The 24,061-nt window shown below is 51.2% G+C and overlaps 1 protein-coding gene across 1 annotated transcript in view; it reads left to right on the forward strand.

Moving 5' to 3' along the window:
• The window catches only part of LOC103197533 (myosin phosphatase Rho interacting protein), a 286,080-nt gene that overhangs the window by 202,650 nt on the left and 59,369 nt on the right, over positions 1-24,061 (forward strand). The window contains exons 4-11 of the mRNA XM_042781030.1: positions 1,703-1,854; positions 5,074-5,158; positions 10,852-11,062; positions 12,111-12,624; positions 17,705-17,846; positions 18,822-18,935; positions 21,182-21,238; positions 22,272-22,340. Coding sequence (XP_042636964.1) covers positions 1,703-1,854; positions 5,074-5,158; positions 10,852-11,062; positions 12,111-12,624; positions 17,705-17,846; positions 18,822-18,935; positions 21,182-21,238; positions 22,272-22,340 — 1,344 coding nt within the window. The remainder of the gene's footprint in view (positions 1-1,702; positions 1,855-5,073; positions 5,159-10,851; positions 11,063-12,110; positions 12,625-17,704; positions 17,847-18,821; positions 18,936-21,181; positions 21,239-22,271; positions 22,341-24,061) is intronic.

A 24,061-nucleotide genomic window follows, 5' to 3' on the forward strand; every position in this document is an offset into this window, starting at 1 on the left:
GGGGAGGATGACTTTGGACCAACCCTCTTGGCCTAAAGTAAACACATCCCTGCCCATAGCTCACCTGAGAAACCTCCCTCTGCCTGATCTTGGAACAGCCCCAACCCTCTTGGCCTAAACTAAACACATCCCTGCCCATAGCTCACCTGAGAAACCTCCCTCTGCTTGATCTTGGGACAGCCCCACCCAGCTCCCTTTCCTGGCTCCCACCCAAAGGCCTTCCAAGAATACTAGTAGAGAAATCTACAAGGGCATCTAGTCTATGGAGAACACTGGGCTTGTGGATGTGGCTCATGTCCCCACCAGTTTTGAAGCAAGGTACACACCTTGTACACATCACTGAGGGTGTATATTCTTTGAAAATCAGACAGACACACCCAGTCTAGGCCTCCACACTTCTGAGCCACCTGGCCAGAGAGAACTGTCCTGCAGAAAAAGGGGAGATGGGCTTTGAGGAACAGATCAGTTACCACAGTGACCCAAGCCCAAACCCACACAGTCTCCAGGGCGGGTGTGGGCCTCCATGGAGGAGAAGCCTGGGGAAGATGGGCTTAGCCCAGAATCCCATGAGAACAGGCTTGTTGGAGCCAGGAAGTAGATTCCTTTCTTCCCCTGTGGGGAAAAGAGTGATAGGCCCACTACCCTGTCAATAGAGGCCCAAAGGACCCCAGCCCCTGCTGGGGCAGGGGTGGTTGGCAGGAGCTCAGTCAGTATCAGGCCCTATATTCTTATGGCAGGACAGGCCTCTTCCCAGCAGGCAGAGAGCTCCTTGTTGGGGAGGAACAAGGAACCTTCCTACTACTGGAACCTGCCCAGGTTGTGGCACTATTAGCGGTGAAGGCATTAAGGGTAGTACTTCTCTAATCTCCTGGGGAGAAACTCCTGGCTTGTGGTAACCATGGTCTCTTTGCTCTGTGTACCCCACTCCCCCATCTATAGTGCTTCCTCATGTTTGGGAGGGAAAGCATGAGGCTAAAAGATGCTGAAAAATAATCTTAGAAAGGTCCTCTCACCTCATTTTTGCCTCAGCAAGTATTCTTCAAAGACTTTGTTTCTTGTTTCTCATTTTCTGTCCATTTCAGTGTCTAAGAGCTTTTGCTCTCAGAAAAAAATACTGTTTTGAAAGGGTGGACTTTGTAGTGTAGCCCCTAGGCAGACCTCAGGAGGTGCTGTGCGCCTCCCCCAAGCCCCTTTGGACTCTTTGGCCTACCTTGAGAAAATCTGTGGATGTCTTGGCCCTTCCCATCCAGTCCCACAGCCTGCTCTCACAGATGTGGCTTCTCTCTGGCCCCCTTCTTGCCTCTAAAAATATCCTGGCTATTTTAAAGCCAAGTCCTCTGGAGCTTTGTCTTAACTGCTCTCTTGTGAGACTAGACTCTTGGCTGCCTCTCTCTTCCCAGCTGTCCTCACAGAGCTGTCTCTCCCCACCCCTTTCTCCAACAAGGAAATAATGAATGTCTCTGGAGAAAGCCAAGCCCTTGTCCTTCCTCCTCCCTGACAATTGGACGGTAGGAAATAGAGAAATGAGGGCTGGTAAGACACTTAATGTGCCTGTATTCTTTTATCGTGGGCAGGTATCAAGCAGCCAGGAAAAGTTCTGGGCCTGTGGAGAAGTGGCCTGGGTAGAGGACAGTAGATGCCACCTTGTTCTGTAGCCATGGAGCTTCCTTCTGAGTGACTCTGTCCCCTCTTCTTCCTGCAGCCTACCACCCTTCCCCAGGGCACCATTAACATGAACCAGTGTACAGACGTGGTAGATGGGGAGGGCCGGACTGGTCAGAAGTTCTCTCTGTGCATCCTGACACCTGAGAAGGAGCATTTCATCCGGGCTGAGAACAAGGAGATCATCAGCGGGTGAGTGTGGCCACTATGCTGGGATGGGTAATAGCTGCAACAATGTGGGCCCTCTTGGACCAAGACCCACATTAGTACCAGTGCCTCATGACTGTGCTGATCCAGAATGGTCGTCATTTCCTTCCTCAAACGTGTGCCTTCTGCTTATCCTCCATCTCAGTTCATAACACCACCTACACCTGGTCACCAGGATAGGCACCCAAGACTCATTCTCCCTTCTACCTTTGCATTTTTCCTTGAGCAGGTCAAGGGTGCACATGAAGGTGACGTGTAGTATCAGGAGAGTGAGTGGTGGCATTCAGCCTATATGCAGTCCTATGGCAGACAACTTGAGTCCTGCCCTTCAGAGAGTTGGAACAGGTCAGATTCCTTGGTTGGAGCTCTTCCTCTGTCCTCTGCTGGGTCTCATACCTTTGCTCAGTAAACCCCACCCCCCAGGCTTTGGGGGCTCTGACAGGTCAGGTTCCTTGGTCCTAGGCCCTGAAGCCTCTGCCATGGTTGTGCTTTGGTCATTTGGTCAGTCTAGCTCCACATTTAAGCTAGGTCCCTAGGGTTGTTCTGGCTACTCTGCTCAGCAGATGTGGGGTAGGGAGCCACTGGGGAAGTCCAACCTAGCCCTCTTTCAGAACAGGAAAGGTCCAGAGGCCGCTGAATGGACCACTGTGTCACTACCAAAGCTGACTGGAGAACATGAAGGGGCTTCTAGATTAATGGGCCCCACATTACACCATGTCATACAGCTCCTTTGGAGGCAAGTAGGGCATAGATCAGGGCTGGCCAGAATAGCCTCTTCTGTGTTCTGCCTTAGGTGGGGTGTGAAAACGCTTTCCTTTCCATGTCCTTGCCTTTCAGCATTGCCCCCTGCCCTCCACTCTCACTCACTATGGCTGTACCTCCTAGACATGGAGAACCTGTCCAAGCTGAGTCCCCTAACTCCCATCTGTATTCATTCCCTCCCCTCCTTTGTACTGAGTTTACTTTGTTAAGATTTCTAATACCCCTGGGTAATGTTATGCTTCCCATTGGCTCCTATAAGAAATTCAAGGGCAGCGGACATGACCCACCACCCTTTCCTGTGCCTGGGTCTCTCAGATTCCAGCTCCCACCCCACTGCACAGAGACAGTACCTGCCATCCTCTGAGGGCCCCTACCCTGGGAGGAGTCATGCTCCCCTCAACACCAGAGTGGCCCCCAGGGCACATCTGTCTCGAGTGTTTCCACGGACTGGGGGTTCAGGGCCAGGCACCCTTTGTCCTTCTGTGTTGCTATGGATGCCTCCTCCCTATGTGCCCTGATTGCCCTAGGATCTCCTGTTCCTGCACGACCCCAAGTGGTGAGGCCTATAGAAGTAGAGTGGATGTTTCACTTGCCACTGTATTCCTCCTTTTCCTGGAGCCCTATGCAAGTGATTTCCCCTTTTGGTGAGAATCTTCCCCTCCTGGGTAAAGTATTAGAGGGACCTTGTGCAGGCTCTGGTGACACTGTGGTTAAAGTATTGGCCTGGTAACCAAAAGGTAAGTGGTTCAAACACACACCCTCGCCAGCATCAGTTTTCTGGGGTTTTTTGAACTTTGCTATTAGTATTGGGAAGAGATATCTCATTGTTGTTTTGATTTGCATCTCTAATGACTAATGAGGCGCTCTGGTGGTACCGTGGTTAAAGCATTCAGCTGTTAACCAGAGGTTGGTGGTTCAAACCCACTACCTGCTCCACAGGAGAAAGGTGAGGCAGTCTGCTTCTGTAAAGATTTACAGCTTTGGAAACCCAGTGGGGCAATTCTACTCTTCACTATGAGTCAGAATTGACTCAGTGGCAGTGGATTTTTTGGGGGGCGTTGTTGTGCAGGCATAGATCATTGGAGTGCTTTCTTTCTTCTGGAGCACATGGAAAAGGGCCTTCAGGCCTATGGCTCAGGCTCTGATAGGCACAGAGGCATTGGTTCATTCTTAGCAAATCAAGAGCTCCTTGCTACAGGACTTGCTAGGCTGCAGGTGGCCCCTTGGTCAGTAGGATCCTCACACCTAAACCTGGTTTCACCACTGCCAGCTGTCAGAGCTCACCAGAAGACCCTGACTGTAACTTGACCTCCCTCTCTCCCTGCCTGCAGTTAACTCAAATTAAAACAGCACCTCTGATGCTAAAGGCATGCCCACTCTCTGACCCTAGCTTAGTGTCATGGCTGGGTCAACATGGCCACTCTAGCCAGATTCACTCAGACTGCTGGCTTCTGCCCCACCAGCAGGTCCTCACTATAGGCCACAGCAGGGCAAGGCATCTCTGGTGGTATTTTCCCATCAGAAGGATCATGGACTGCCCTTCCATCCCCAGGGCCTAGGGCCAGAGGGAAGATCCTCAGAGTGTGTTGGATTGAGCCTCCCGCCTCCTGACCTTCCATCAACCATGCAGGACTATTATGAAGCTCACTTCTTTATCTGCTGTAAAACTCTGTACAGTAGATGCCACAGCCCTGTTTCAGAATGAAAGCCAAGGCCAAGAGAGTTGGGACAGTCAAGGTTGTTAGTGAACATGGCAGAGCCCAATCTAGAATCCAGGTCTCTGGCTACAGGCCTGTGTTCTACCCTGTCTGCTGCCCCTTTCCCTACTACCTGTCCAGGTAGATCTGTGTTCTCAGTGCTGGGCCCCCCTGTGCAGGGCGGGACCCAGAAGTGGACTGGAAGGTCTAGGTCAACTGCTCAGCCACCCATGTGACTTGCTGTAGGGATCTTTGGTAGCACAACTCCTGCATTCCTGTGCAGGGCAAGCATCTGCCTCAAGACAGCCCTGCACAACTCAAATCCCAGCCCATCTGTGTACCTGCCAAGTCCACTCTGGGAGGAAACTTAGAGCTGAGAGGGAGCCCAGAGGATAGGGCTACTAGTGGAAACAGTGATGTGCTCTGACCTTGATGGCCCTGTAGTCAGGATGCTTTTGGCCTGAATGGAACCTGGGTTGTACAGAGCCCTTCCACTGGTACCATGGTTATCACAGAGTCAGTGTCTGACCCTGTGCTTTCATGGCCTGCTCTCCTGGCCCAGCCTGCCTGGCGTGGCAGACTCTTACCTGAGACAGTACTCTGCCCACAGGCAGGCAAAAACTAGAGATCTGGCCACTGGGTGGGCAGAGCATGGGGCCTGGTGATAGGCTGGCCCACCAGGGCCAAAGCCATGGTCCTCAACAGCAAGAGTCTCACCTGGTGCTTCTCCCTTCTCTCTCTCCAGATGGCTGGAGATACTCATGGTCTACCCTCGAACCAATAAACAGAACCAGAAGAAGAAACGAAAAGTGGAGCCTCCCACACCACAGGTAGGTGCTGGGTTTGCCAGGTACCCCTTCAGTGGGCTGAGGAAAAGACAGAGTGCCCAGAGGTCAGGAGGTTCAGGACCCAATCTAGAATAGGGGGAACATTGAGGGCTATAACCCCACAACCCTTTCTTTGCTGTCTGGGGGTTATACCTGCTTCCACTGCAAACACGGGATAGGGTGCCTGGTGGGTGTGCTTAGGACTACGATGACGCTTCCAGCCAAAAGGCAGATGCAGAGCAGCACAGCATGTGCCGGCGTGCTCCCCTGACTCGGGGAGAGGATGTACTGGGAGGAGCTACATGTTGCATACAAATGCCCATGCAACCACCATCCAGGAAAGAATCAGCCACTTCACTTTCCTCAGAGATGACCCTGCAGATGGCAAGCTGAGGATAGGGGTGGGGAAGCATCCCAGAGCATCCTGGTGCAGTGAGGGCCTCTCAGAGGGCCCAGCTGTGCTCTGGGCTTTGATCATAAATGGTAAACGCTGGCACTGGCCTTGGTTTCTCTGTGTGCACACATACACATGCATACCCAACTGCTTTGTAGCCAGAGTAGAACTGGCTGGGGTCATGCCACCTTGTCTAGTTCTTCCCTAAAGGCACCTAGAATCTGATGACCCCTCCTCCTCTCTCCTCTGGGCCAATCTACAGGGGCTTAGGGTGCTTGGAAGAGTTCTACAGCTGCCTACCACACCCCCCACACTCCTGGGGTCTTGCTGGAACAATCTTACCTTTCTGAGCTTCAGTTTCCTGTTCTGCAAAATGGGAGGGTTAATATCCTAGTTACAGAGTTACTGCAGCCTGAAAAGGAGGATCGAGCTCACCAAGTGCCAGTGTCTTTTCTGGGCTCTGTGCCATCTTCTGCTATGGCCATTGCTTTTTTATTTATTTATTTATTTTTTATTATTGTGATTTGGGTGAAAGGTTACAGAGCGAATTCATTTCCATACAGCAGTTCATACACATTTTGGCGTGTGACATTGACTGCACTTTCCCACAGAATAGCAGCTCTCTTCTTACTTCCTCCCCATAGTTACCTCTTTCCTGTGTCCTTCCTTACCATGCACTTCTGCCCCCCAAGTGATCTCCCTTTTACATAACTGCCCATCTGTTCTCCCATGATTGATCTCTCCAAGGAACATATCTACCTGATGTAAATGTTCAGCCCATATGCTGGTCTTTTATTTGGCTGGAAGCCATAGGAGTGAGTTCAGTTCCAGACCTGAAGAGCAGCTAGGGGCCATAGTCTCAGGGGTTTCACCAGGTTCTATCAGATTGGCAAACCTGGTCTTTTATATATATATATAAAATTTTGAGTTTTGTTCCACACTGTTCTCCTGCTCTATCCAGATCCCCCTCCAAAGTGGTTGACGGTGATAGCTGGGCACCATCTAGTATTTCTGGTCTCATGGTCATATAGGCTGAGGATCACATGGTCTACCAGTCCCATGGACCAATTGTTTCCATGTGTCTTTGGTTTTTTCATTCTTCTTTGCTCTGAATGAGGAGAGACCCATCCTTGCATCTAGATGGCCACTTGCAAGCTTTTAAGATCCCCATTGCTATTTACCAAAGTAGGATGTGGAACAATGTTTTGGTGTAGTATGTTATGCCAAGTGAGCTTGATGTCCCCTGGGACCATGGTCCTGAGCTGTGGGCATTGATCTTGCCTGAGCCCCATAGAAGGGCGGAGAGTGGGGCCTGAGGAGGCGAACAGCCTGCTGTGGTGGGCCTGCCCCTGTCTCTGCAGTCCCCCTGACTGTCTCTGCCTGCTGTGTACACAGGTCTGTATGAGTGGGACCACGAGCTGCTCTGGCCTGGCTGTTCTTCCCTGCCATGCCCATTAGAGACTCCCTGAAGATTCCTTGCCTCAGTCTACCCTGTGTCCATCCCAGGACAGTGTGCCTCTGTCAGGCAATTGGGAAAAAAGTAGTCAGAGTCATTCCTAGAGACTTAAAATTGGACTTCCATGATGTTGTTTTTTTTTTCTGGGAGCAGTAGTTAAACACCCACATCCCCCAAATCTGCATGGTTTGAGAGAAAAAAAGTCTCAGGCAGAATAACAGCACTTAGGGTTATGCTGCGTTTCCATGGTGACACCTTGGCAATGGTATGGGATCAGAACGCATCTGACTCCAAATAAGGTAATTCCATATGCAGAGGACATGGTGGGCCAGACTAGGGGATTTAGTGACTGCCCTTGCTCCCTGGCAGCTCCTCCCATGTGACATCACCCCCCAAATACTGGCCATCACCACACTGGCTTTACATTTTTGGTCCCTGAGCCATGGGTCAGTAGCAGGAACCAGCATGATCCCAGAGCAGAGAGGTCATCTGAAGGTCTCTTAGACCCAGGAAACTTGGAGTCTGTTAACCTGGCGAACTCCACTCAGCCCTTTCCTAAATCCCCATAGAGGCCCTGGACAGGTCCTCTGCTTCCTCTTGCCATTTAGCCCGAGGAGCATCCCATTCAAGGCAGCTGTGTCTAGCAGCATGGCTGCTTTTCAGGGCCTTTGCAAAATGGGGTCAGGCTTGTTGTACTCTACATCAGGGGCAACCTTGTGGAGTCAGTATTGGGACAGTGATGTGGAGACCCCCAGGGGAGTTGGGGGAATATGGCTGCACTGGGATCTGGGCCAGCCTCCCCTCACCACCTAGTGCAGTGGGCATACTAGAACCCTAAGGTGAGGGTGTTAGACCAAAAGCTCCAGGGCCTTCTGGAGGTATGACCTCACAGCCCCTGTCTGGCCCCTTCTCCATGACCTACATGACCCAGGAGAGCTCTTGACCTCTGCCTTCTAGGAACTCAGTCCAGCAGAGGACTAAGAGTCCCCTTAAAGAAGAATGTCAGTGGGAGACTGGACCTTGGAGGGTCAAGCCAAGTATGTGAGGAGGTCGCAGAGGAGAGAGAATGGTGACAGTTAAGAGGCTGTGGGGGAGCAGAGCACCTTCAGTGGGAGGCAGGGATCCAGAGTGGCAGGGGCTCCCTACGAAGGCCAGGGCTAGAAGGGGTCAGGCAGAGCCCACTCTAGAGCCTTTGAAGCCTGAGGGTGCTCCTTTCTCAGCCCTGTTATGCTCTCAGTAGGAAGAGCTCTTCTTTGGCACCTAAAGCCTAGAACAGAAGGACAAGATCACCTTGGTGTGACCAGGGCAAGGCTCTGCCACAGTTCCAGGCCACACTCAGGCAAGGCTGATAATTGTTCCCTAAGCATGTATGCAGCCCTAGCACCTTATTTTCCCAGCCCCCATCTTTTCTCCCCCTCCTGTAGGCTGGCTGTCCCATCTCCCCAGCCTGCCAGGTTCTCCATCCTCACTTCTGCCAGCCTTTCTTCAGAAGCCATGAGACAAGCTCAGCCCTCAGTACCAGAAAGGTCCCTCTGGCCTGAGCACCCGGCCCTGGGAACCTGCCCAGGACCCCCCTTCTTCCACAGATGTCTTGTTTTCTGCTCGGATACTGTACTACCTCCTGCTCTAGGGTAGAGCCCTCCCAAATTCAGACAGGAATGGAGAGGAAGGCCTCCCATGATTCTCCTGCAGAGATGGGCCTCTGATAGGGCCTGACTCCCTGCCCCTCTGCCCTCTCTTGCTTTGAACCCAATCTGAGCAGCCCCGATGCTATTCCTGCAGCATCCATTGCCCCCAAGCTGTGCAGCTGCCCTGGCCATGCAGGACAGAGCCCATGTGTGCCTCCACTGCATCCTTTCACCTGGGAATATCTGTGTTCCCAGGAAGTAGGGGGCATCTGTGTTCCCAGGAAGTACCCTCCCAACTACAGCAAAAGCAAAATGGAGAGAGAAGGCAGCACTTTCAGGCCCTCTCTGTTCTGCTGTGCATACACCCACACCTGGGCCTTCTAGGCCATCTGACTTTGCACACCTCCACTTTGAAGGAAAAGAGCATCTTTACCCAGAGCATGGACTTGGCACTTGTCTCCCCATTCCCCAAGATGCAAGAGTGGTTTTGTTCCCACTGTCCCCACTGACACGATGAGACCTGGCACAGGGGCAGGAGGGAGCAGGGTTGCCAAGAGAGAAGAAGATGTCTCTGTTGGGATAGGCTGGCTGTATCTCGGGGTTGTCGTCTCTGGGATGAGGCCTTTCTGCAGTAGGGGAGTCAGGGAGAGGGATGTCTGCAGGGCTTGGTTTTGAGAAACTTGCGTAATTTCCTGGGCTTCCAGTCATGTGCTCCTGGACCTGGTACCTTGCATGCTCTCCCCTTCTGAGGTTAACTGTTAGCCCACCCCTCCCCAGGACTGATGAAGAGGGGTATACGCCCTGGGCTTTCTCACCTACATTGTGGGGCAACAGCAGCCAGTGGTAAGGCGTCTCCCCTCACGGGCTTAGCCTCTGCCCATTCTTCTAGTCTGGGCCCTGGACCCACTGACCCCCTTTAGCCAGTCCCACTTTACTAGGGTGAGACTTGACAGCCTCCCCAATATCTCTGCAGGACACCTTCCCCTCCACCCCTCACCCACTAAGCAGGCCTTGCTTGGCCCTGGAGCAGAAGACTTTGAGCTGTTATAGAGGGCATAACAAAGGGAGACTACTCCCAGAGCCCAAGGTGACTGATTTCTGCTCTGAGGAAGCACTGCTGGGTTGGGAGACAAAGTAGCTGGCCTGGACCTTACCACCAGACAGAAAAAGTAAGGATCGCCTTTTGATGACATTATGGGAGGGGAGACTTTGGATTTATGCTCAAACCCATGTTACCAAACACAGGCAAATCCTTCCTGTCCTCTATCTCAGACAGAGCTCCCCAGCAATGGACCGGGTGCTAACAGCTGAACCACAGTGGGCTGGCCCAGAAAGTGCCACCTCTAGACCTACAGACATTTAAAACACGAGTAAGAGGAGAAGGAGGACCCATGGTGGTTCAGTGGTCAAAGGTCAGTGGCCCTTTTGAGACCCCAGCAGCCCTGGAACTGGCTCTGCTGGAGCCCTCAGGAGGTGGTCAGGAGACGCCATTGCCATATACATCTGTTGGCTTCTGAGAGCCGTGTGAATGCTGTCTTAGGGGTATTCTGAGAACTGCGTGAATGCTTTCTGGCTAAGGGGTCTTTCAATAGTCATGTGAGTGCTCTCTGGAAAGACCTTGAGCCTATGGGCCAGTCTGCTGGCAGTCTTCTCCACTTAAAACCAAATCCATTGCTGTTGAGTCAGTTCCAACTCATAGCAACCCTGTAGGACAGGGTAGAACTGCCCCATAAGGTTTCCAAAACTATAAATCTTTACAAAAGCAGACAGCCATATCTTTCTCCCACAGAGTAGCTGGTGGGTTCAAACTACTGACCTTTTGGTTAGTAACTAAGCACTTAACCATTGAACCACCATGGCTCCTCCCTCTCCCCTTACTTGTGCTTTAAATGCCTGTAGGTCTAGAGTTGGCACTCTCTGGGCCAGCACACTGTGGTTCAGCTGTTAGCACTGGGTCCATTGCTGGGGAGCTCTGTCTGAGTTTGAGGATAGGAAGGACTTGCCTGTATTTGGTAACATGGGTTTGAGCATAAATCCAAAGTGTCCCCTCCCATAATACCATCAAAAGGTAATCCGTACTCTGGCATCCCTTCTGCTCATGCCCTAAGCTTTGCCATTACCTCAGCATCCCCAGAGCCAAACACAGGGCAAGCTGGGAGAGAGAGTTGGCTCAGGCTCATGCTGTCATGCCCACCATGGACTCCCCATCTTCTTACAGGAGCCAGGGCCTGCCAAGATGGCTGTCACCAGCAGTAGCAGTATCCCCAGTGCTGAGAAAGTTCCTACCACCAAGTCCACCCTCTGGCAGGAAGAAATGAGAGCCAAGGACCAGCCAGATGGAAGCAGCCTGAGTCCAGCCCTGAGTCCAGGCCAGAGCCAGCCTCCAGCTGCCAGCTCCCTGCAGGAACCTGTGCTGGAGGGCAAAGAAGGTAGGTGGGGCCATCAAGGTCTGTCAAGCTCAGCCACAAGCCTCAAGTTCCAAGGCCAGGGCTTCACGGCCCACCAGCATCCTTTAGCCCTGTGGACAGGAACTGGTCTGGTGCTGGGCAGAGAGCCCTGGCTCAAGCTCTAAAGTCTCATAAAGGGTAAAACAACACCTGTCCCATTGGCCTGAGGTAGTGGATATGCAAATCAAAGATGCTGTGTAGTGAGATATATGCGTGAGAAGGCATCTGGTTCTGTACCAGTGTGGCTGCTTCATATCCACATCTTGATCACCTCCTTAAGCAGAGTAACCTTTGGCCTTCTCTCCCAAGGAGGTCTGCTTACCTGGTCACATTTCTCTTAGGAAATCTAGCCCCTCCATCCTCCATGGGAAGATCGTGGAAACCCTTATTCTAAGAGAAACAATAGTTAGGGAGGCCTTGTCCTTCTCCTCACCACCCCCACCTGCCCCTGGCCCTCAGGTAAAGCAGAGGGAGAGGGTGCTGGGAGGAAACGATGGACATCACCAAGCTTTCTTGGCCTCACACCATGGAGTTGCCTGAACAGAAGTGGTTTCTGTCTCAGCCTCCTCTTTTCCAAGACCAGTGAAGCCCATGCCAGCTTTTTAAGTTTATGTCATGTCCAGGTCCTTAATGGCAAGTTGACAGTTGGGCAGCAAGTGGACTCAGCTTGTTGAGATGGAAGTTGTTTCCCTATCCCTGATAGCATACACCCACCCATATCTAACACACATTCACTGTTTCATTCCTTCAAAAACTCTACTACCCTTCCCTCCCCAGAACTAGGCTAACAGACTGAAAGGCTAACTGGGCTTGGTGTTTGGTGAAAGGTAGTTAGTTACTTGTGGGAACATCTCATTCCCACCCAGCAACTCTTTTGGGCCCTGAGGGGAGGAGATGGAGATGTGGATATGCTGGGATCCTGAAGGGGCTTTTTTAAAAACCCTTAGAAACCGAGGTGGCAGTGGGGCAAGACTGAGTGTGTCTCCCCTCCTCTACCCCTGTCTCCCTGCCCTCCACTCCTATCTTGCAGAGGAGGGCACCATGAGCAGTGAGCAGATAGACTGTGGCCGCAAAGTCCGGGTGGAGAGCGGCTACTTCTCCTTGGAGAAGACAAAACAGGACTTGAAGGCTGAAGAACAGCAGCTGCCCCCACCACTCTCTCCCCCCAGCCCCAGCACCCCCAGCAACAGGTATAGTTACCCCAAATTGCCCTCCGAGGAGCTTGGCTGTCCCCTTACTTCCCCAGGTCCTCGGCCCAGCAGCCACATGGTCTGCAGCATCTCCCTCAACTCCCTGGATGCAACCAGCCAGCCCCCCACTCAACTGGACTCTGACAGCACTGGGGGGCAAGGAGCAGAAAGACTGGGGCATGCCTTTGCCTTTAAAGCCAGCAGGCAGTATGCCACCCTGGCTGACGTCCCTAAGGCCATCAGGATCAGCCACCGAGAAGCCTTCCAGGTGGAGCGAAGGCGGCTGGAGCGTAGGACTCGGGCCCGGAGCCCTGGCAGAGAAGAGGTGGCCCGTCTGTTTGGAAACGAGCGGAGGTAAGGAGAGGATTAAAGGGCTAAATGTGTATACACACTGACATGTTTTCTCTTCTTATACACATTCGGATACTTTCCTTTAACACACACACACTCTCCTTGTACACTCAAACATACTCCCTTTTCCCCTACATAAACACACACACACACACACACATGTGCGCACATTGTTCCCTCTCACATACTCACTTCCTCTCACACACAAACTTTTCCCTTTCTCACACTCTCCCTTGCACCCTTACACACATGCTCATACTCGCACTCCCCTATGCATATATACTCACACACTTTCTCTTCTCTCTCTCTCTCTCAGACACACACAGTTATAAACTTTTTCTTTTCTGTCTTACACTCTCCCTTGTATTATATGCTCAGAAGCATTCCCTCTTTCCCCTACACACTCCCTCTTTCCCCTACTCACACTCCCTCTTTCCTCTTTTACATATACACACACTTCACTCACAGTCACACTTACTCACTCTCAGACTTTGTTTTCTGTCTCATGTACATGTACTCTCCCTTTCACACACGCACATGCACACGCACACACACACACACATACTCTCCCTCTCCCACCACACATTCATACACTCAGACATTCTTCTTTCTCACACTAACTGTCAAACTTTCTCTCACACATACACACTACCATGGACACACACACTTTTCTCTCTCACACTTACACTCACACAATTTTTCTCACTCTCATTATCACACCCACTCAGGCACTGTCTTTCTCCTCTCTCTTATACCCACACACTCTCCTCATGCACATTCAGTTTCTTACTTTCACACTTTCACACACATACACTGCCTTTCTCTTACTCTCAGACTCACGTACATTTGTACACCTTCTCCTCTCTTTTACACATGCGCATTCTCCTCCATACACTTTTTTCTCCTTTCTCACATTCATCATACTTTCTTTCATTCACATTCACATACTTTCATCTCTCTTTCTCACACTCACTCTCACAAGCATTCTTTGTCAGCACTTTCACACACTCATGTACACTTTCTCCTCTCTTACACACACACACACTCCTCCCTTCCTCCCCTCCTCCCCCGCCACCCCATGCACATGTATATACTCCCTAAGCCTTCCTTGGAGAAGCATATTTATTTTCCCCTTTGGTTCAGAGTATAGGGAGACCTTTCCCTCTTGGCCCTGCACTCTGATTTCCCCCTGAACTCAGCCCCTTATAGCCAGAATATAGGGTTTATGAGCACCTCGAAACCTAGTTCAAAGCCAGCTGCCTCCACCTCTGGTACTGGGACTTCAGGCACTCTTGACTGGGCAGGCCTATGGGCAAGATCCTTCCTTCCTGGCCTGTTAAAGGGACTCTGGAGGTGGGATGGTGACAGAGGCTTCTTTGTCCTTATAACCTTAGGATGGATAAAGATTCTGAAGAAATGAAGGTGGGGACTCACCCCTGCTGGGAGCTCTGGCAGAGTTAGATAGCCTGTAAGTGCGCTGAGTGCCAGAGCCTTGCTCTTGCCCTGGACTTGGCTGAGTGGAGGAGGCTGGCAGCCGCCAGGGCGTCCTGGGGAGAGCTAGGGTTTGGACAGCTGGGTCCAGGGCAGGAGCTGAGGCTACCATCTGAGAAGAGGAAGGTCCTGCCTCTCCTTGTTCTGCTTGCCCCAAGCTCCTTAGAGAGAACTTGGGGCCATCTCTGAGGACTGAAGGATACAATGGTCCCTTGAAATAGGAACCTTCACCCAGGGTTTGTGAACTGGTTTTTGCCTCACTTTGTTTGCCTCAAGGATAGGCTTCTTCTCCAGCCTGTGGGTAGGCTTCTGAAGGTCCATAAAACCTTGAAACTATTTGAGTGTCTGTGTGCACATTTCTCCACGGGAGGGTGCAGGGGGTACCAAAAAAAAAAAAAAAAAACTCACTGCCATTGAGTTGATCCTGAGTCATAGTGACCCACATTGATGCTTAGGCCTCACCTCCAGATGTCCTCCCAGCACCCTTCCCTCCCCAGCCACATCCTGAAGCCAGGGACAGAGAGGTCAGGAGCAGGAGGGATTGTAGCAGGACTCTGGCTTTTTGAGGAGCAGGCTCACTAGAGGGCATTCTGCCCCATTCCTTTTCTCCTTAATCCCCCTATTAATCTACAGCTCACCCACTCTTTTGGATATCACAGATGAAAACGCCATACAGATCCTGTGATCTAGTCTCCATTTTATATACAAGTCAGCAGAGGTTCAAAACATGAGAGATATTCCCAGAGGTGTTGATCTTGAAAGAGAAAAGAGCAGAACATGCCTCACCCCTGGGGAGAGAGACAAGAAGGGGAGTGCTGCTGAGGGCCTGGGAGGCCCCATGTGTGCCTTGGCCATCTGCACAGCTCCTCATCATCCTGGGTTACACCTAGCATCACCATCCCATTTTAGAGATGTAGAAGTTGAGGCTCTGTTGTGGGGTAACTCATGTGCAGAGCTGACTATGGAGTCCAGTAGGCAGCTCCAGAGCCTGTGTGCAGGGCTAGAACTGGTCGATCCTGGCCAGGCACTTGACTAGAAGTCCCTGCTGCTATGAAATGGCCTGAGACTGGGGCCAGAGGGTCCTCTAAGCAATTAATATGAGTCAGGGACCTGCTCTTAGCAGCCAGAAAAGACAAGCAGGGGGCTGCGTGCTGCAAAGGCTCCTGGGTAGGATTGCCATGGACGTCCTGGTTTAGGCCACAACAACGAATTAACATTCAACACATGCCTGCTTGGCTTGGCTACTTTTGGGGGGCATCCTTTTTGAATTGTTCTTTCTAGTGGCCTGGGACAGATAACAGTCTTGGCACTGTGCCCTCTGCATGCTCTCTGCTACCATGGGATGGGTTTTTAACTGGTGTTGGGCACTCCTGGGACCCAGCTTTGCACTAACCCCATCATGTTACTCTCTTACTGACCTCCATGACTTCTGATTGGCTGCTGTCACTTCCTGAGGCCTGCTGTAGGATATGGAGTAGCCTGCCCACCCCATGTTGGGCCAGTCCCCTGTTCATTAGAGGAGAATCTTTGGATTGGCAGGAGATTGGCCTCCAGCGTGGTGGGTCATCCAGATGGCCCAGGAATTGTGCTGCTGAGACAGCAGGCATTTCTCTGATCCCAAATGAGCCAGCTGGCTGGGCATATGCATGTCTATTCCTTAGACTCATACCACGTCTCTTTTTTTGATTCTTGGGTGGCAAGTTGCTGCCAATAGGTGGGTGTGGGCAAGTATTGGCCCCGGTGGAACTGCCTGTAACTGGCAGACCAGGCCCCATGGGAGTCCTGTAAGTGAAATAGCTGGGTATGGGTGTGGCGCCATGTCCTCATGCCCTCAGCCAGTGGCAAAGCCTTGACTCTTGCACTTGCAGTGCCTCAAGGGAGTCCCCTTGACAGAATATTATGGTTGACGCTCCTAAGCCTGTGATCTTGGTGGCAGAACACCTCCTATGTGGAGATCTTGTAAGTGCTCCTCCCCTCCTCTCCCTGCGGCATGTGATTTGCCTCACTGTACAGTGCCTAACTGCTTTCCTGAGCTCCACTGCCAGGAGCTCATGCAGAGATAGCACAGAGGCCTTTCAGTGTGCTAGAATCTTCTCCACATCTCACAAAAGTTGTTCAGGATGTGGCCAGCCAGCCAAAGCATCTGCCAGAGCTTTTCTCTGATACAAGGACTCTCAGGCAGCTTCCTTAGCTTCTTGCATTCTCCCATCCTCTGGCTCCTTTCCCTCCCTCCGCTCTACCTTACTGCTAGATTGATTGCTTGTTTGCTTTAGGTGCTGGCCCACTACCTCCCATGTAGACAGCCCTGGAAATCTAAAGTTCTGCCCTTCAGTGTTTTGCCTTTCTTAATGACATTACTTTGAGAAGACTTTTTACTAAAGCTTACTCTCCCTGAAAAAAAAGCTGGCCTCTTAGGAGTTTCAGGATCTGAGCCCCTTTCTTCTCATCTTCTCTTTAGAGTTAGTTTTCACTCTTCTGGGCTCATAGGCCCTTTGCTCTGCCTCAAGTCTCACCATTTGTCTAGAATGTGAGTAGGCACCCCTATGAGGCAGAGCACAGGAAAGGATCTTGCTGCTGGTACTTGAACTGCCCCAGGTGTCCCTTGGAAAATAGGTTCTATCTAATGAGGATCTGGGCCATGCAGATGCTGAGTCTCCAGGCCCCGGGATGGTCAGGGGACACCATTGTGGGACTTGGGCCCCGGGCCAGCGCCCCCAACCTCCAGGCACCACCAGCCTTCTCTGCCTAGGAGTGATCTCAGGACCATGACGTGATGGTGGTTCCCCTCTCCCTTGATCACATTGAGTTTTTATTTCTTTAATTCTCTGGATAATTTTGGTTTGCCATTATTTGATTTTTAAAAACAATTCTTTTTCTGTGTATTCATTTTCCAGCCTTATTTTCTTCCAGGTCTTGTCCCTCTCCACCTCCTCCTGCTGTGTCGCTGTGACGTTACTCGTCCTTCCTCCGCCTGCTTCGCTCCCATCTCAGCTCCGTCTCCAGCAGTAGACAACCTGATGATGCCGCCAGCTTTTTCACATGAAATCAACCTGCTTTTTTTAATTTTGTTTTAATTTGGTTTTTGATTCTTTTCACTATTGGCAGAAACAGTGTTAATTCATGGGCCTTTTTCTTGCTAAATTTTGGGTGCCCAGGGGTGGGGACTGCATCATGATCTTTTGACAAATGGCAGCGGGAACTGAAGCTATTTCCCCTCTGAGGTGGTGGTAGCCTCTTGACTATGGGTGTAGTCAGGAGAGGGTGCTGGGTGACCAACTGTGCAGTGTCAGTTTGTGACCACATCAGCCTCTGGAGGCTATGGAGCATGGGCAAGAAGAGGTGTGACAGGTGCCAGCCTCACCCCTGAGATGCTGCCAGCACCAGTGCGGCCCCTCTCTCAGCAGTGAACAGAGCTGGGCTGGCCACAGTGTGACCTGGAAGCCCACTCAGGGTGGTTGTGCAGAGAGGTTCAGCTGGGGCCAGCCAAGGTGTGGGTGTCAGTAAATGAGTGTATCCTCAACTCTAGGCCAGACCCGTGTGGGGACTGGAGAAACCCCAACTCCATCAGCAGCCTCTGCATCCTCTCCTGCAGGAGGTCCCAGGTGATTGAGAAGTTTGAGGCCTTGGACATTGAGAAGGCGGAGCACATGGAGACCAGTGCACCGGCTGGGCCCACGCCAGCCAATGACACTCGCCAGGGTCGCAGCGAGAAGAGGGTGTTCCCCAGGAAGCGAGTAAGCTCTTAGGGCTTCATGGTGATGTTCAGGGCATGGTCATTACATGCTCTCAAGGCCCTTATCACCTTACTCTCAAAGCCTTGCCCACCCCTGGGTCAAGGCCATCCCACCACTCCAATCCCCTCCAGACCTACCTGGGATAGCCTGCCTGTCCCCCTTCTACTAGACTCCCCTTATGATCTCATAGTTAACTTATCTCTGTCTCTGGTCTTCTTCTGAAGTAAACCTCTTGAGGGCAGGGACTGTCTTCTGAATCTTCATGCCAGGACTTCATCCATTTTTGTGGAAAGATGTTCTAATGAGGTTTAGATCCCAAGTTGGATCTAGAATCTTTTCTTCCTGTCTGTGACAGCCCCAGTAACAAGGCTGAATAAAATTCTTTCCTTTCTCTTTCTTTTGAGGGGCAACCATACCTCTGTTTCTCTATTCACTCACAAGGGAAGGTCAGCTTTGCCATCCTCCTCCCGGGTAGCCTACCCCTCTTCTGCAGCCCATGTGTGTTCAGCTTCTCCTTCTCCCTCCCCTGACTTCTCTCTTTCTTGTGCAGGGCACCATCATACAGGTGATAGGTAGCCTCTGCCAGGCTCTCCAGCCAGTTTCTTGCATCCTCGTGTGTCCACTGCTCCAAAAGGGTTAATCCTTCCAGAACACTGAGAAGCTAGAGGCTGAGGGACAGACCAGGGGAGTGATGATGATGATGGGTGCATTAGAAGGGAAGGCTTGCTCTAAAGATGAGGGATTTCAGAACCCCAGAGCATGCTAGAGAGACATTGTCAGAATCCAAGGTCCTCATGCCAGCTCTACAATGGGCTTGCTGTGTGACCCTGGACAGATCATCCTCTTCTCACCCTCTGGGCACCTTGTGGGGCCTCTTTCCTAGACACATGTTGGCCAAGCTGCTGCAGGCCCCTAGCCTGCAGCTAGATGTCCCCAGGGTCGGGCTACACTGACCAGCACTGCTCTCTGCCACAGGACCTCACCGCCGAAGCCCCTACAGCCCCGCTCCTAGATGTGCCAGCTCCCCCCCTGTCTCCACACCGAAGAGCCAAGTCACTGGACAGGAGGTCCACGGAACCCTCCATGACGGTGAGCCCAGCCGGCACCCACGTACCAAGTCCTTGGAGTTACCTCTTTCCCCTCTGGCCTTGTCTGTTTTTGTCCACGCTTCAAGCACCACTTCTGTCCACCCAGCCCTACTGCCAGAACATAAGACTTGGAAGCAGACCTAGAGTGGCCCCTTTGCTTTTCCCTCTACTGCGCCTGGCATGTCCAGGGGGACCCATGGGGATATCTGGAGCTCTGAAGAAGTGTTCTGTGAGGAAGGCTGTTTTGGCCACAAAGGAGAATCCTGACTCCAATCCAGGGCAGCAACAGGGAGCCTTTGTTGCATTTTGTCATTTCTGTTTGTGCTGTTTTGGGGGCAGAAGCCATTTTGCACTGGGAGCTTTTGTGCTACTCACTGAAGTTTCCATCACAGACAGGAAGGCAGGTCTTTGCTTCAGGTTTCAGGATGGGAGCTCTTCATGTCTCTTCGTCCACTGCAGCTGCCACAGTGGGTGTGTCAGGCAGAACGTGGTCAGATGGGAGATTCCAATGAGAATGACACAGGGTGGCAGAGGCCCGGGACACAGCCCTTCTTCCTTGGGAGAGAGCCTGTTCTTCCACACTGACTTCAGACTCCTAAGGAGACAGAAGCCTGTTGGCCACACTCCCTGTCTCCTCTCTGCTGCCTGCATAGTGATCCTCTGTGGGCCTTTGGCCAGCCGAGGGCCTGGGGGCACCCAGCTACAACAGGTTTTCATGAGGCCACGGAGCAGAAGCAGGGAGATTTCCTACTGGGAAGAAGTTTGATTTTTCCTTTAGTCTGAGTTTTGCTCAAGAGTTTGCAGCAGAGGACCCCAGAACACTGTTGCTAGCTGTTGTACTCCCATGTCTTACCTTTACTTGCTAATTCCCTCCCTGTCCTTGGAGTAAAATGATGTCAAAGCCCATCTCTGATGAAGATGGCTCTAGAAAAGCAGTGAGTCCTTGGGGCTACAGGAAGGCTGGTCCTTTTCTTTTTGGACATGGGGCCTTGTAGGAGCATCATGTGGCAGATCAGAGCACCAGCACCTACGGACATAAGGGCAGAGCCAGATGGGGCACAGGTGTGCCTCATGAATCATTCTCCCATGTGACTGCTCCTCTGGCTAGGCCTGCACGTCTGGGAGTGCAGGGAAGGCAGGACAGAGACAGCACATCACTGTCTGCTCTCTTCATGCTGCTGCCCTTTTTTTTGGACTATTGTGGTATAGGGGAAAGTTTACGGATCACCATAGTTTTCTGTTTAACAGTTTATATACATTTTATTTCATGGCATTGTTTGCAGTCCCCACAATATGACTACACTCTTCTCAATTCCTGCCTGGCTTCCCTGTTACTATTCACCCATCTTTCCTGCCCCTTCCTCCCTTCTGAACTTTGTTTATGGACAGATGCTCCTCTTTTGATCTTGTAAATTGATTGTTCTGAGGAGCACATTCCTCACAGCTATTATTATTTACTTTATAAGCCTGTTCCTTGTATGACTAAAAAGTGATATCTGGGACTGAGATCAGTTTCAGGTTTGAATGATGTCTAAGGGGCACAGTCTTGGAAGTTCCACCAGTCTCTGTCAGACCAGTAAGTCTGGTCTTTTTTATAGTTCTGAATGTTGTTTTACCTTTTTCTCCCACTCTGTCTAGGACCTTCTATTGTGATCCCAATCGGAGTGGTCAGTAGTGGTAACCAGGCAGCATCTATTTCTTGGTGCTGTTTCTTATAGGAAGATGGAGACTAACAGCCTGATGAATCAGAGGCCAAGGTCTTCACAGGACTGAGCCACTGCATCCCACATACTGGCATGGCCTCTCCCTCTCAGCTTCAGCTCTCAGTCTTCCTGTAGCTTCTGTAAGAGAGCATCTGATTCTCCTTCCACCACCCTTGCAATGTTCCCCTTCATTTAAGCTGCTCAGTGATTCTCTCCACTTGAGCACCGTTCTTCTCAGCCTCCTGGTATGTCATACCATTAGCACCAGCAGGCCTCAGTGAAGGGATTCTTTGAGAGCAGGTGCAGCCACTGCTGCCCATAGGGCTCCCACCTCTCCTCTTCAGTGTACCAGGCCCCTCCATGCCTCCTCCTTCAAGACATGTGTATTGTGGGCACATAATGGTGGCCAGGGTTCCATTCCTGGTGCCTGCCATCTGGGACAGAAGTATGTGCCCTCTCAGTTGTTCCTTTACCCAAAGCCTGAACACCATGATGCTTTCCTCTGAGTGTTTTGTTTTGTTTTGTTTCCCTCTCCCTTCTTCAGCCTGACCTGCTGAATTTCAAGAAAGGGTGGCTGACCAAGCAGTATGAGGATGGCCAGGTGAGTGTGGGGTAAGCTGGGGTCACCCCGAGGGCATCTCCTCCCAGGCCCAGCTCTGAGCATAGGGCTATGTCTGTCTACTTCTGCATATCACCTTCTCTAGTGGACCAGGACTGTGACTGAAACTCCCACCTCCTCAGACAAGTGGAGGTACTCGGCCCTGGGCCCCCATTTCTGCAGTGATGGGGCTCTGAGAAGCACCAGGACAGAGTCTCCACTTCAGGCCATGGTGACATCCTACAACATTATCGTCTGCACCTAGTGATCTGTCGAATGTTCTCCAGGGGCCCAGCTTCTTAGGGCAGGGAAAGCCTCTGGTTGTGGGGTTGGATGTGTTTGTAAGACTTGTCTCAGAGAGAGCAGCTTCTCTGCAGTGGCACCGTCAGGCTCAAGAGGAGCAGATGTGGCCTGTTCTTACCACAAAACCCAAGAAGGAAGAGCCATTTGCGGGTGGATCTGCCAGCCCTGACTTTGACCCTGAGATGCTCAGCCCCCCAGAAGCAATGAAGAGGCACCTGCGGGGCCCCTATTTATGAGGCCTGTAGCAATCCCTCCCATGTGCAGTTGCTCCTGCTTCCTGGGCAGCTGTGTAGACATGCTCTTTCCTCTATATCACATCCCCTTGGCTGTGCCTGAAGAGCCATGACTCCCTCCTTGCCACTCAGAGTGAAGACTTAGGAATCTAGCTGGTCCATCCACTCCTACCAGCTACAGGTGGGCACCCATCTCTGGGAGACTCACAGGTGCCACTGTAGGTGCAGATGCCCTACTCACTGTTCTCTGTCATTTCTGATGGGCCAACCCACTGCTGACACCTCTGGAGTTTAGGTTGAAGATCACAAAGCACTGCACATCTGTGCATACCTGTGGGCTCAAGCACCACACAGAGAAGAGCTACAGCTTTGCCAGCACCCAGGGCATGAGTGCATGACTACCAGTGGTTTGTCAGCTGAGCTGAGGGACCATGGCTGTGGGCAACCTTGAAGCAGGAAAGGTGCTACCTTGTAGTTGAGTCTTGTCTTTTCCCTTTTAGTGGAAGAAACACTGGTTTGTCTTGGCGGATCAAAGCCTGAGGTACTACAGGGATTCAGTGGCTGAGGAGGTGAGTGTTTTGCCTTAGCGTCTATTGTCAGGACAACTAAGGGGCCCAGGCAGCTCCAGAGGCCTTGAGACTCCTGCTCTTTCCCTCTTTGTCCAGTAGAGGGTGTCAAGAGTTGCAGCCTTGCCTACCCCATCCAGAGCTTATGGGGAGTAAGCACAACATAACCGTATTTGGTGTCTTATGACTGCTCTGCTGGAATGCTCAGCTCATTACAGGTCTCCATTCAGTGTCCAATATGGGTTTTCATTGGCTCTCCTTCTCTGCCCCCCTGAGTACTCTCAAATATGTCTCCTTTGGAAACTCAGGTTTGGTTGGGAGTTGAGTCATTAGAAGAATTGTCAGAAATCTTGTCTGCTGACTTTTGGATGAGGATGAGCCACAGTGGTTGAGTTTTGGTGACCTCCCTTACAATCCATATTCCACTGCTGGAGACCAGCTGGAAGGGACTCTCTATTTCTTCACATACAAACGAAAATCTTTGGCAACTCTGGCTTCCTCTTTTTGTCTGCCTTTGAGAGTACTCATGGGTTCTTCATGTGTACCCTCATGTGGAAGAATATCTGTTCACCAGTCTATCTCTCCTACATCACTTGTAATAGCAGAAAATTGGAGGCAACCTAAATACCCATCATTAGGGGACTGGTTAAATGTGCTTATATAGTCTGAACTTCAAAAACATTAAGCTCTTGGAGTTCCAGTAAGATGGCAGAAAGACTTCACAGACCCTCTTCAACAAAGAAAAGGGGGACTAATTAACACAGATACAGAAGATAATCCTGGACCCCTGAGCTTTGAAGGGAAGGATATAAAAGTAGACTAAACACCAACCAGCAGAATTTGCATGAAAACTCCAAAAAAGGAGACATATGGAGCTGTGGTCTGGCAGCAATCCTGATGGCACAGACAGCCTGGATATTGCCGAGTGGTGGTAGGACCTAAGAATTAACCTAAAAACCACCCCTGCTAGCCAGGGACCACACGGAGTACTGCTCTGGTGGCTGGTGAATAAAAGGGGAAGCAGCGAAGAGGATGGTGGGTTGAGCTGTGAACTTTTGCCTGTCCGAAGGGCACAGCCATTTTGAATGTTTACAAGTGGTTTGACCATTTTGAATATTTAAAACAACAGCATTCTCCCAGATTCCAGAGACTTAAGAACAGGCTCCACTTGCTGTGAACCACAAGGACATTAAAGAGGATGAAGACTGGAAAGGTGCAGTATTCCCATTGTTACTCTTATATGCCATACCCTCTTGGTAAATGGAGGTCTGGCCATCCCTCACTCCCATGCACCTTCTTAGCCAGCAGGAATTCCATCTCAGTTTTTGTGCTTGGATGGAACCTGGGTCCCCTGCCCCACCCTGCTCTGATTGTTTTTTCTTTTTTCTCTTTTTTTTTAGTTTGTTTGCTTTTGTCTGTTTTAAAACTACTATTATTATTTCTTTTGTCCTTTTTTTTTTCTTCTTGTGATCCGGGTGAAGATTTATAGAGCAAATTCACTTTCCATACAGCAGTTCACATATATTTTGTCTCATGACGTTGACCAAAGTTTACCACAATGCAACAGCTCCCTTCCCACTTCCTCCCTATAGTTACCTCTTCCCAGTGTCCATCCCTCCATACACTCCTGCCTCCTGAGCTCTCTCCCTGTCCATAAGCAGCCCTTCTTTCTCCCATGATTGTTCTCCCCAACGTGTATATCTACTTGAGGTAAATGTTTAACT

This window comes from Orycteropus afer, unplaced genomic scaffold (assembly GCF_000298275.1).
Source record: "Orycteropus afer afer isolate SDZICR_OR568_19922 unplaced genomic scaffold, OryAfe1.0 scaffold00080, whole genome shotgun sequence".
NCBI lineage: Eukaryota > Metazoa > Chordata > Mammalia > Tubulidentata > Orycteropodidae > Orycteropus > Orycteropus afer.